Genomic DNA, 13,196 nt, shown 5'->3' on the forward strand with positions numbered 1-13,196 from the left:
GAACAATTACTGCATCTTCACTTTCCCTTTCCTAACATCTGTTCTTTAAGTCTTTAAAGCAACAGCCGTTACAAGTGTCAGAGGCTTCCTGGAAAGCCAAGTACATTGAAAAGGCTTCAAATCCCCTGATAGCCTTTGAAATGCAAAATCTTCCATTCCATTTCACATAGCAATACATTGTATGAGTCAGTGATTGACAGTATTATTGGTCCAGACACAGTTGTTTGGTGGATTGATTGTTTATCTTTCCCTTCACACTTGAATGTATCTCCATTACCCTGCTTTGATGCTAACCACAATGTTTATACTCTTGCTGTGATTGACAGCTTCTCACCACAGCAAAAGCAGCTGAGTGGTTTCACTTCAGCTGATGTTAGGAAAGGGTAAGTGAAAATGCAGTGATTTTGCACTGGACTGCTCTTCAGGGTGGCTGATGGGCGTCTGAATGGGGTGACTAATGGGGGTGACCATGAGAGTTTCTGATGGGGTTCTCTGATTTGGGGGGGGGGGCAGTTTGATGAGGTGGTCTGATGGGGGTGTCTAATGGGGGTGTCGAATGAGGGGGTCAGGTCACCTTCATGCATGTGTGCTGTGTTGGGGTGACCTGTTATTCCCGTGGTGGCAGGAGGGGGGGGGGGGGGTGAAGGATGCCTCTCCTTGTCAGCGGGGTGGTGGGGGGGGGTACTGTTGTGGGAGGTCAGGGTGCGGGGGGCGGGGGGTAGTACTACCGCCGGATGGAATCCACCGAGCTCACCACCATGCATGTTTTGCATGGTTAAGGAGTGAGACTCAACCCCACTCCCAGCACCAGCGAAGACCAGTCCCGATTCTCCTTGGGTGGGAGCCCGGATTCCAGAACGGAAAATCCCAGCCCTTATGTTCAATTGTACACAAACCTCACTTCTGTTGTGCTGCCAACAGGCTGGGATTGTAAATATCTGTGAAGATATGGACGGCCAGGTTGTCTAATCATCTGATCAGAGAAATGGTTTAGAAAATATGGATTGATGACAATCTCTAGAAAGCCCTGTATCACTATTTAAAAAAACATGATCTCTTACCTGCTTGATACAGAGTGAAGTCTGCCAGTAGATTTGACATCTTACGAATTTCTGCACAGATCTTAAAAACATAAGAATAAAGATTAGAGAGAATGTCGGGAACGTGCTGTTCCAGGTTAATTTTCATGAACCAGGCAATCCCTGTGGAGGTGGGAAATGAAAATTTACCCTTTTGGTTTTACATTGCATGTAAGGGCAGCAGGAAGTGGAGAGAATCAAATGGGGGTAAGAATTTGGCAAAATTAAAATTCTTCAGTTTAAAAAGAATATGCCATTTCCACAAGGACCAACAACTATACTATTGGTCATTTACGTTCTAGAAAAGAGGCCTATTATACTTTGTCTAATGCAGAGAGTGCCTCCCTCCCATCAGGTCTGGTGTCTGTAAAAAGTGAGTGATTCTTTCAGTCAGGTCTGGTGCCCCTAGACAGAGAGTGACTCCTTCAATCAGGACTAGTGTCCATGGACAAAGAGTAACCCTTTCCATCAGGCCAAGTGTCAATAGAGAGAGTGGCTCCATCTGTCAGGGCTGGTGTCTATAAACAGAGAGGAAATTGCAAAGGACCATGGGAATTATAGCCAACCCGGGACTCAGACAGACTCAGAGCTTGTGTGTGTATTTGCAACCCAGATAGCTAGACACGATCGAAACCCCTGCTCGTTTGCATTCTAATGGCCCATTTCCCCAGAACAAAAGAACTGTACTCAGGTAACCGATACAGATACAGACTAATCGGCGCCACTCCCTTTACTCAGCGAGCCCAAACAGCCAAGGTCAATGACCGCTAAGGACACGCCCAGCCATCAAGGCACCCGCTCCTTTATTGGCCTAAATCGAAGGCAGTGATCGAAGCCTGTAGAATTATTGGGTCCAAGTTAAGGACTGCCCCAAAGAGCGTGAAATTCCAGAGGGATAAGAGACACAGCCATGGGCTCGGTCTCTCTTGGATCCGGCCTATGCCAACCCAAGTGCAGCATAACGACCAGACAGACAAGTTCAAGACCAACGATCACTACCAGACGGATGAGCCCAGCAGAAACAGAGCCACTTCTTCCACCCAGCCACGCAAGATCCAGACAAAGGCCTTGTCCATCTGCATAGAGCCGGTTGCCCTGAAGTTAAGTATAGGTTATTGTAGTTGTTAGGTGTAGTTTAACTTGTAGTGTTTTGTGTTGCATGTCGAAGTAATCCTTGTGGGTAAATAAACCATCTTTGAACTTGAACTGACGAACTGGTTGTGTGGTCCTTTGATCGATATCCGGTCAAGCCTTGTGGCAGTATCATTTGATACCTGGCGACGCTAAAGACCATAATTATTGCAAAGAGCAAAATGTCTATAAAGAGAGAGTGACTCCTTAAATCAGGCCTGGTATATATAAAGAGAGAGTAACTCCTTAAATCAGGCCTGGTATCTATAAAGAGAGAGTGACGCCTTAAATCAGGCCTGGTATCTATAAAGAGAGAGTGACTCCTTAAATCAGGCCTGGTGTCTATAAACAGAGAGTGACTCCTTAAATCAGGCCTGGTATCTATAAAGAGAGAGTGACTCCTTAAATCAGGCCTGGTGTCTATAAAGAGAGAGTGACTCCTTAAATCAGGCCTGGTGTCTATAAACAGAGAGTGACTCCTTAAATCAGGCCTGGTATCTATAAAGAGAGAGTGACTCCTTAAATCAGGCCTGGTGTCTATAAAGAGAGAGTGACTCCTTAAATCAGGCCTGGTGTCTATAAACAAAGAGTGACTCCTTAAATCAGGCCTGGTGTCTATAAACAGAGAGTGACTCCTTAAATCAGGCCTGGTGTCTATAAAGAGAGAGTGACTCCTTAAATCAGGCCTGGTGTCTATAAACAGAGAGTGACTCCTTAAATCAGGCCTGGTGTCTATAAAGAGAGAGTGACTCCTTAAATCAGGCCTGGTGTCTATAAACAGAGAGTGACTCCTTAAATCAGGCCTCGTATCTATAAAGAGAGAGTGACTCCTTAAATCAGGCCTGGTGTCTATAAACAGAGTGACTCCTTAAATCTGGCCTGGTGTCTATAAACAGAGAGTGACTCCTTAAATCAGGCCTGGTGTCTATAAACAGAGTGACTCCTTAAATCAGGCCTGGTGTCTAGAAACAGAGTGACTCCTTAAATCTGGCCTGGTGTCTATAAACAGAGTGACTCCTTAAATCAGGTCTGGTGTCTATAGACAATGATTGACTCCTTCCATCAGGCTAGTGTCTGTAGAGAAAGTGACTCCACCCGTCAGGCCTGGTGTCTATAGACAAAGGGTGGATCCTTCAATCATGAAGGGAGACCAAATGCCTTTGGTTCTCCACATGTTCTTAAAATAATTTTGGCACAAAGAAACACACCAAAATCTCATTCTTCATCTCGAGAATTATTAAAGAAAACGAGATGTACACATGAAATGAAAAAATATTTTGTTTACCTGTCCTTTCACAGTATGTCTCAAAGTGAAAGAGACAAAATTTGTGAATAGTTGCTGAATCCAGCTGGTCCTGTTTAGAGAGAAAAAAGCATAATGTGAAAACAATCTAATTGCTTAATTGGTCTCAATTTATACCCGAGCTAGCGACTGTGTTTAGCAAAATGAAGAAGGAAGGCAAGTAGATTAAAATAATATCATTTATAAACTTAATTCCTGGGATGTGGTCATCACAAGCATTGATTGTCCTTCCCCACTTACCCTGAGGAGGTTGTGCTGTCATGCCTGAGGAGATTATTCTTTGTTGTGGTTTAATATGACCCAATGGTTTGTTCGGTCACTTCAAAAGGCAATTTCAATTGGATCCCCCTCATCCTTTCTACATTCCAGTGAATACACACCCAGCTGATGTAATCTCTTTTCATACAACAATCCTGCCGTCCCAGGAATCAGCCTGGTGACTTTTTGCTGCATTCCCTCCATGGCAAGTATATCCTTTCTTAGATAAAGAGACCAAAACTGCACATAATACTCCAGGTGCGGTCTCACCAAGACCCTGCATAGCTGGAGTAAGACATCCTTGCCCTGTACTTAAGTCCTCTTGCAATGAAGGCCAACATACCATTTGCTTTGCTAACTGTTTGTTATACTGCATGCTTGCTTTCAGTAGTGTATAGGACATCCAGGTTCATAACTTATATAGCATATGCCCTTTATTTGCCCATTCCCTCTGTTCAGTAATGGGTTAAGAGAAATTGCAATTAGTTGTCTCATTTATGTTAAGTGTTCAATGATTGACACTGATATGTAAAGGGGCTTTAGGTGGACTCTGGATCTTGTGATGTAATGATTGAGTTTAGTGCAGTCTGTTAAAGTGAAATAAAGATGTTTGTGAAAAGGAGCTGGACTTTTGTCTCTTCATACCACAGCATCCATTCGTTTAACACCTTCAACTTATCTAAATCACCTTGAAGTCTCTTAACATCCCCCTCACCACTCACATTCCCAGCAAGTTTTATGTCATCAGCAAAATTGGAAATATAATTTTTTGTTCCCTCATCCAAATCATTGATGTATGTTGTGAATAGCTGGGGCTCAAGCCCTGATCCGTGCGGCAGCCCACTAGTCACTGCCTCCCACTTGAAAAAGACCCATTTATTCCTACTCTGTTTCCTGTCTGCTAACAAATTTTCAATCCATGCCAATATATTACCCCCAATCCCATGTGCTTAAATTCTGCACACTAACCTCTTGTGTGGGACTTTCTCAAAGGTTTTCTGAAAATCTAAATACACCACATCCACAGGTTAACCCTTATTTATTCTACTAGTTACATCTTCAAAAACCTCTAGCCGGTTTGTCAAACATGATTTCCCTGAACAGGGTGGCACAGTGAAAACTAGACCCCTTGTAGCCATCTGGGATGGCCACTTTCAGTATATAAAATGGACACTCGCAGAGCCTATAGGGAAAAATGGACAATACAAAGCAACAAGCAGACACAGAGCCTGAATGTATATTTGAAAGGCAGTCAGCAGACGGAACCGAAACTCTGGATCGATTTACATATTGATGGCCCATCTCCGGGAAACAAAGGACTCAGGTAGCCGATACTGTCTCAGACAACAACAGGCGACCATGTACGGCCTGGATGAAAGAGAGCAAGTGAAGCTCACAGTTTAGAGCCTCGACCCCTCAGCGTGGCAGCCCATCCCGACCCACAAAATGTAGGAGGAGGCACCCTCCAAGAAATGCATGCAGCGAACCTAGATGCGATCGCCTACAATAAGGGAGATTCCGTAGAAGGCCTCAATAAATGTAGGCAGAAAAAGACCGAGCACCCAACAGCATTTGCTGGACGCCTTTGGACTCATTTCACAGCAGTATTCGGCGAGTTAGTCCGCGCCCATTTGACACCAGAGAATATGGCCGTAATGGACTTGAATCCTAGTCTCCCACGCGACCAAAGCAGGACAGAGAGCTTGCACCAATTATGACCCCCTCAGACGATACCCACAATGAGTAATGGGTACTAAAGAGATTATCCCGAGCTTGGGAACAGTCCCTTCAGGAAAAGACAGAATATGGAAAAGTAGATAAAGAGCAGGCAGATGCTAACATGCATCCAGTAAGGCACATCAGAACCCCGCATGGGTAAACAAGGGAAGAAATAGCCCACAGCAGCCTAAATCCCAAGAATGTTACAATTGAGGACAGTTAGGACATTACGCCTGAGAGTGCAATGCCCCCCCCCCCCCAGAAACAGCAGCGAGACCAGCAGGCAAATACCCTGAATAAGAACAGGACCAAGCCCATTCACAGTGTTAGCGCCCGTTCCGAGAACGCAGACATAAACGGCTCCGATTGACGGTGTTCGGACTCCCCAACTTGGGTCTGCAACACTCTTTGGGACAAGTCCGGAAGACCGGTAGTAGCAGGCACAGTCCGGAGACACCCCGTAGAATTTCTTTGGGGCACAGGAGGGTCTTGCACCACGCTAAATTCCTCCACAATGTTCCAACGAGATACATGGCCCACCACAGACACCATTACCCTCAGCAGCTTCATAGGTCACTTGCAGCAGGGACACAATGCAGCCCCTATGGCGATTCAGATAGGAAACATTAAAACCAAACACCCCGTCGTTCTCGTAGTTCTACCCCAGACAGCCGAACACATTTTGGGTATAGACTTTATGAGCTCCCACAATCTTTTGTTCGACTCCGTCAATAAATGTGTGCGGGGAATGGCAAAGGCAGCACGAGCCCCTGCCACGCTCACAGTTGGAGACTACGCACACAGGATTAGCGCAGTTGGAGACTTCTGGTTTGATCCACAAGCCATTAGTCAGGACAAAGATGTTAGAGATGTTCTACAGAGACACACAGCTTTTTTTGCCCAGCACAGGCACGACTGTGTCAAGATAGCAGGTTTAGTCAACATTACAGGACCCGACCCAAACCCCAAAAACAGTACCATTTTCCCCAACAAACAGAGGGAGACATTGCAAAGATCATCCAAAGTTTGTTGACCAAGGTATACTTCATTCAGTAGCCTCAACGAACAATGCCCCAATGTGGGCCGTCAGGAAACCCGATGGCTCATGGCGACAGACCATCGATTATAGGGAACTAAACAAAGTGACCCCATTAGCAGCCCCCACCGTAGCCACGAGTCCCGAGACAATGTTAAAACAGGGACTCCAGTCAAACATTTTTTCAGTTTTGGACATCAGCAACGGCTTTTGGTACATTCCATTGGATAAAGCGTTCCAGTACAAATTTGCTTTCACCTTCCAAGGACAGCGATACATGTGGATGTGCCTACCACAAGGCTTCCACAACTCCCCATCCATTTTCCATCGACAGCTGGCAAATGGATTAGCTAAATTTTCCCAACTCGATTGCCTCATCCAGTATGTAGACGACTTGCTTCTACAGACGGACACTGAGGAAGAGCACATTTCGCTTCTCTCCAAATTATTAGGACTCTTTCATGAAATCGGATGTAAGGTAGACCCCAAAAAGGCCCAGATTCTACAAGAAAAAGTAATTTATTTAGGCACAGTGATCACCCATGGCAAACGCGAGATCGAGCAGAAACACATTGACTCCATTGTCAAATTACCCTTGCCCCATAATGTCACAGCCTTCCGGTCATTTCTAGGATTGGTTGGCAACTGCAGGAACCACATAGACGGTTTTGCCACAAAGGCAGCTCCAAACTCCGAACTCCTAAAAAAGCAAGCCCCATGGGAATGGCTTCCACAGCACATGGATGCCGTGGATGCATTAAAACAAGCCCTCAGCACAGCTCCCGCATTACAGGTCCCAGACCCACTTTCCCCTTATGCAATTGAGGTTGCAACCACTGACCGAACCTTTTCGGCCGTGCTCCTCCAAGATAGACACGATCGTTTATTCCTCGTAGCATATGCCTCATGAGTTCTCAATCCAATAGAGCAAGGATTTTCTGCCTGCAAAAGGAAGTTGCTCGCAGTTTTTTGGGCTGTGCAGTACTTTGCGTATGAAACAGGACTCAACCCTGTAACCATTTTAACAGAGCACGCCCCAACCCAACTTCTACTAGACGGTAGAGTAAAGGACGGCAGTCAGCCAAATTTGCACCTCACGATGGACCCTTCTCTTACAAGGACGGGACATTACAGTTAAAAGAACTAAGACACACACGTTTTTTTGCAGATAATTTACAGTGCGCAGGCACCCCACATGAGTGTGAGATCATTACCACCAGGCACAATACAGGCCCCTTTGTCCCCAAATCAGCTCCCCCAAAACCATGTACTACACCCCAGAGACCCCAGCCCACAGACACAGACATGCCCCTTAAGATTTATGTGGATGGCTCCTCCACAGTTTTAAACAGTAAACGAATTACTGGTTGTGGCATTTGTGTAGAGGACGCGCAGGGATGTGCATTAGAGGAGATATCATTGAAATTGCCTGGACATCTAGGTTCGCAGGCAGCAGAATTAGCCGTAGCATATATTGTAGAGCACCCCGACGCGTTCTCGACCCCAGCCGACATATACTCCGACAGCCTATATGTCTGCAACAGTTTAACGGAATTTCTACCCCTGTGGGAATCTAGAGGTTTTGTTTCCGCGGATGGAATACCCCTACCCTCAGCCCCATTACTCCAGCATATTCTCAGGACAGCTAAAGATCATAAATACGGTATCATTAAAGTTCGCAGCCACCATCGTTCTTCCCCCCCTGGTATCGTTAAGGCAGACAACCAAGCAAAGGCAGGTTCCAGTCACGGTCACTTTTGGAATCCCCCCGAGAGTGCCCCAGTACACGCGGTTCAGGTCTCACAGACCAATATTCAAGATTTAGCTCAGGCCCAAAAGGAAGACGAAAAGCTCAGGGAAGTTTTAAAGGGCCACTTCCCAGCCCCCTACGATAAGTCCAGAAACACTTTAACGATACACGATGGCATAATTTTAAAAGATGGTATTTATGTGGCCCCACCCAAGACAGAAACCAAATTATCTGCCAATTCCATGACAACCATGGACACCAAGGAATAGATGCAACCCTTGCCCATCTCAGACCTCTCTGCTGGTGGCCCAATTTGAAATACAATGTAACGCATTTCATTGAAAATTGTTTAATTTGTGCCCAGAAGAATCCAGACAGGTATGCGAGGAAAAGTCAGCTCAGTCACACCCGCCCTGTTAATGGCCCCTCGACGAACTTGCAGATCGATTACATAGGTCCCCTACCCCCCTGCAGGAATGGTTTTAAGTATGTTTTGGTAGTCATCGACACCTTCACGAGATGGGTGGAAGCTTTTCCATCCAGAACTAACATGGCTAAAATGACAATCCTCAGGAATATGGTGCAACAGCACAATACCACATGGGACACAGTTCTCCCCTTTGCACTAATCTTCATAAGGAACACGGTATCCACTTCGACCGGATACAACCCCCACACCCTCATGACCGGACGGCCAATGAAGGGAACAGAATACTTGTCAGGGCTTTATTTGGCCAGCCCCGCAGTCACCGCCATCACGCATGAGAAAGCAGTACAGCAGATCCTCGAAAATGTTAAAGCCGCCCAGCTCACCGCAGCTGTTAGGTTTGGTACACGAAAAAAGCAAAGTAAAGTATGTTTTGACAAAACGGTACACGCCACAGAATTTGTAGTACGGTCATGCTCTCCATGTACAACCCCAGTTCATTTCTTTCCCCCAAATTCGCAGGACCCGACTCCATTTCAGATAAAGTCAGCCCCTCCGTTTATAAGATCACTTATCCCAATGGCAAGTCAGGATGGTTCCACATAAACCAGCTTAAGGCTTATGGCACACAGAGCAACCACTCACACCACATCTCACTCGCAGCAGCAGACTAACATGCCCCACCTACGGACAACCTATTCCTACCCTCCCCCAACCGGTCCAGCCCATCCTCGGACACCACTTCGACCACCCCCAGAGGCACGACTCCGCCTCTCCCTTCATTCGACCAGCACCGACACCGACAGCGACAGCACTGATACATTAGACCCGATGGACCCGCCAGACAATTTCAATTCTGCACCAGGCCCCACTCCCAGCCACTCCGAACAAGATTTGTTCGAGCCCTTTGAGACCATGTACATAAAAGCCCCTGAACCGGACCCACCGCCCGACGACTATGGATCACCCGCTACCACCTCCAACCTCGACACGAAACATTGGCACCGTGACAATTCCTGCAGACTCATCCGTAACGATAAGATGGACCCCACTTCACCCCACGCAGCTTTGGCACAGCTACTCCAGTCACCAGTGTGGCAACCGGGAGAAGATGATGACTCAGAGTCTGACTCCCACCAGACGAGCCCCTTTGCGACTCTTTTTGCAGTGGAACAACGAGGGGTCCAGATGATGTAGAACGGAACTGATTGACATTTACGGTGTCCTTCTTTCTGATGGAGCCTGCCCGATTTTGTTATTTTAGTTTGTTAATTTTAAATGTTGAATGTTTGTTTATGTACGGCCCTTTGATAACGTTTATTCATGGCCCCACGCCAATTTTTGATGCAGTCATAACCACTCTTTTAATGCCGAGTGGCAGTTAGAATTAGAATTAGAACAGTACAGCACAGAACAGGCCCTTCGGCCCTCGATGTTGTGCCGAGCAATGATCACCCTACTCAAGCCCACGTATCCACCCTATACCAGTAACCCAACAACCCCCATTAACCTTATTTTTTAGGACACTAAGGGCAATTTAGCCTGGCCAATCCACCTAACCCACACATCTTTGGACTGTGGGAGGAAACCCACGCACACACAGGGAGGACGTGCAGACTCCGCACAGACAGTGACCCAGCCGGGAATCGAACCTGGGACCCTGGAGCTGTGAAGCATTGATGCTAACCACCATGCTACCATGCTGCCCCCTAAAGGAACAATTTTTGTCAACAGACACCCATTCATAGTTACTCTTCTGAGTTGGCGGTAATCATAAGAGGCAGTATCCACGATGAACACAAATTCTTTCCGTTCTTGTCCGGTCACTCAGGCAGTGGAGTAACGGCACTGATCCCCCCCTGCCTGAGGACCCCCATCTGGTGAGCTACGCTCGGGTAGTGCACTTATGGCACTGGTCACCGTCCTACCCGAGGATTCCACCCATTCATGCCCCGCCGTGACCCATACACACCCCATTCGGAACATTTGGTTCGAAACTCTTTTACTGTTCTTTTAGTCTGTGGTTTAAAGAATGTTCTTTGCCACACGTTTTGTTTGCTTTGCGGCTCTTCCGTATGCTATTTACATCCTCAAACACTTGAACGGAACACTTTACTGCTGGACGGAGAGATTGTCTGCCCACTCACCACATCGATCACACAGGCTGCGAGACTGCTCGCGCTGTGACAGTATTTTCTTCTCGCATGTCTTGTCCCCGTAATATTTGGTTTTAAAAAAAATGAAGGAGTCACATATGGTGACAATTCTAATGGGGGCAATTGACAATAAAAGGACAGACAGACAGACATACGAGATCTTAAACAAGGTAGTAACAGGTATTATGCTTGTGTCCACAGGAAATCCAGAACAACAGAAGACAGAGGGAGGCCAAGAAGGAAAAAGAGAACATGAAGACAGACATCATGATCTACATTTGGATCTTCGTGGGATCCCTACAGTTGCACGCGGACGTGACCTCCCTGACCCCTACCCCACAGGCCATGAATGTTTCCCACCCCTGCCACACACCACACCCAGAGACAGCCATTGATACAGCAACCTAGTGTGACAACCTTTCACACATCGTAGTCATAGTAATACTCTGTAGTGTCATGCAGACACTGAGACTTCAGAAATGGCGAAGGAAAGCCTCCTGCACTCCGGTATATACTCTCAGACCCCCTATTTTCGGACTCCAGAAAACCCCCCACTCTCTCTAAGTAAATGAAGTGCATCAACTAATTTTTTTGTTTGTTCTAATAAAGAAAGATGTGAAATTCTGTACTTGACTGCCAAGGTACAGAGAAATGTAATGCTGCTATTGTATAGTTTATACCATTTGTAAATTATTTTGACTGACTAAGGATAGTTTAGAGAAGGATACTTAGAGGTTCCTGTGTATTAAATGATAAAGAAATGTAATGCATGCTTGAATGTCATAGCGCCCCATTAGGATTTTATAACAATGTGATGTACATAAAGCAATTTAGGTAAAGTTTCCAATCCATAGGACAGAGTAGAATAGAACCTATCCTTGATTGCGGGTGCTCGACTTAGGCAGAGAATAAAGAAGATTCAGTAATATGATCCTTCACACTTCGCGTGGAGGATCATAAGGAGGGAGTGTAGCCACCTGGGATGGCCACTTTCAGTATACAAAATGGACACTCACAGAGCTTATAGGGAAAAATGGACAATACAAAGCAACAAACAGGCACAGAGCCTGAATGTATATTTGGAAGGCAGTCAGCAGACGGAACCGAAACTCTGGGTCGATTTACATATTGATGGCCCATCTCCTGGAAACAAAGGACGAGTGCTCAGGGAGCCGATACTGTTCCAGACATTCCGGCGCCACTACCCCAACCAGAAGACACAAACAAAGCAAGGCCAATGGCCTCCTAGGACATGCCCAGCCATCAAGGCACCCGCCCCTTTATTGGTTTAGATCGATGACAATGATCAAGAAGCTGCCCAATTAATTGGGACCAAGTTTAAGGCCCGCCTAAAAGCGCACAAAGCCCCTCCAAGTACAAGAAGGAACCCCCGCCAAAGGTTCAGCCTCTTGGATTCGGCTCTCAAGCGGAGAGACCCCTCCACCTGCACCACCTGAAACAAGTAAGTTCACGGTCAACACTCGCTACCAGACGGACGACCTTAGCTGTAATCCTATTACCTCTTTGAGCCCAACAGCCTCAGATCCGAACAACGGCCATTGTTCCTCTGACTGAGTGGGCACCCGAAGTTAGGTATAGGTGTTAGTGATAGAGATAGTTTAGCCTGTAGTATTATTGTGCATGAGTAGATCTTACTGTGTGTAAATAAAGTACCATTGACTTTGAACTAACTAACTGGTGTATTGGCTCTTTGATCGGTATTCGAGTTGAACCTTGTGGCGGTATCGAGAGATCCCTGACGACTCTAATAGTATTCTCATAATTAGGATTAAGAAAGGCGATCTTATTAACCGCCATATTTATAGCAAGTAAACAGAGCAACACCCTCATCATGTAGGGTACTGAATGTAGCAGATGCTAAGAGTGACTTATGTGAGACAATTCTTTGGATTCTATGTAGTTTTGTTAAATTATCTAATAACCACAGATTTTTCCATTGGAAGAGAAACTTGGACTTACTGGTTGTGACTTTGTATTTGCAGCATTAACTTGTCAAAGTTCAGCAGGCAATCAGAGACAGTTACCACAATTCGGCCATTGTCACAAGCTGGAAGAAATCAAAGGTTTGTGAACGATTTCATGTTAAGAATTACACAGGATCTCCCCGGAATACAGTTAGTCATTTTATTGGCTATCGATCCAGACTGATGTGGTACTTGACAAAATGTCCAAAAAAAGGACCTCGCGCCATTTTATTTCAAACAGTTGGATTATTAAACATTTTCTTGATAAAGTTTCAAACATTCTGTGCTGACCACATACACAAAGATGTCTCCTGGTTATTCACCATCACACTGTTTGTGTGCAAACAATCTA

General features: G+C 45.9%; 1 protein-coding gene across 1 annotated transcript in view; it reads right to left on the reverse strand.

Annotated features, from left to right (window-relative positions):
* Positions 1 to 13,196, reverse strand: part of LOC119971396 (cholesteryl ester transfer protein, plasma) — a 58,933-nt gene that overhangs the window by 29,214 nt on the left and 16,523 nt on the right. The window contains exons 5-7 of the mRNA XM_038806871.1: positions 12,840 to 12,927; positions 3,496 to 3,565; positions 1,062 to 1,122 (exon numbers count right to left, since the gene is read on the reverse strand). Of these exons, the coding sequence (XP_038662799.1) occupies positions 1,062 to 1,122; positions 3,496 to 3,565; positions 12,840 to 12,927 (219 nt within the window). The remainder of the gene's footprint in view (positions 1 to 1,061; positions 1,123 to 3,495; positions 3,566 to 12,839; positions 12,928 to 13,196) is intronic.

The sequence above is a fragment of the Scyliorhinus canicula genome, chromosome 9 (assembly GCF_902713615.1).
Source record: "Scyliorhinus canicula chromosome 9, sScyCan1.1, whole genome shotgun sequence".
NCBI lineage: Eukaryota > Metazoa > Chordata > Chondrichthyes > Carcharhiniformes > Scyliorhinidae > Scyliorhinus > Scyliorhinus canicula.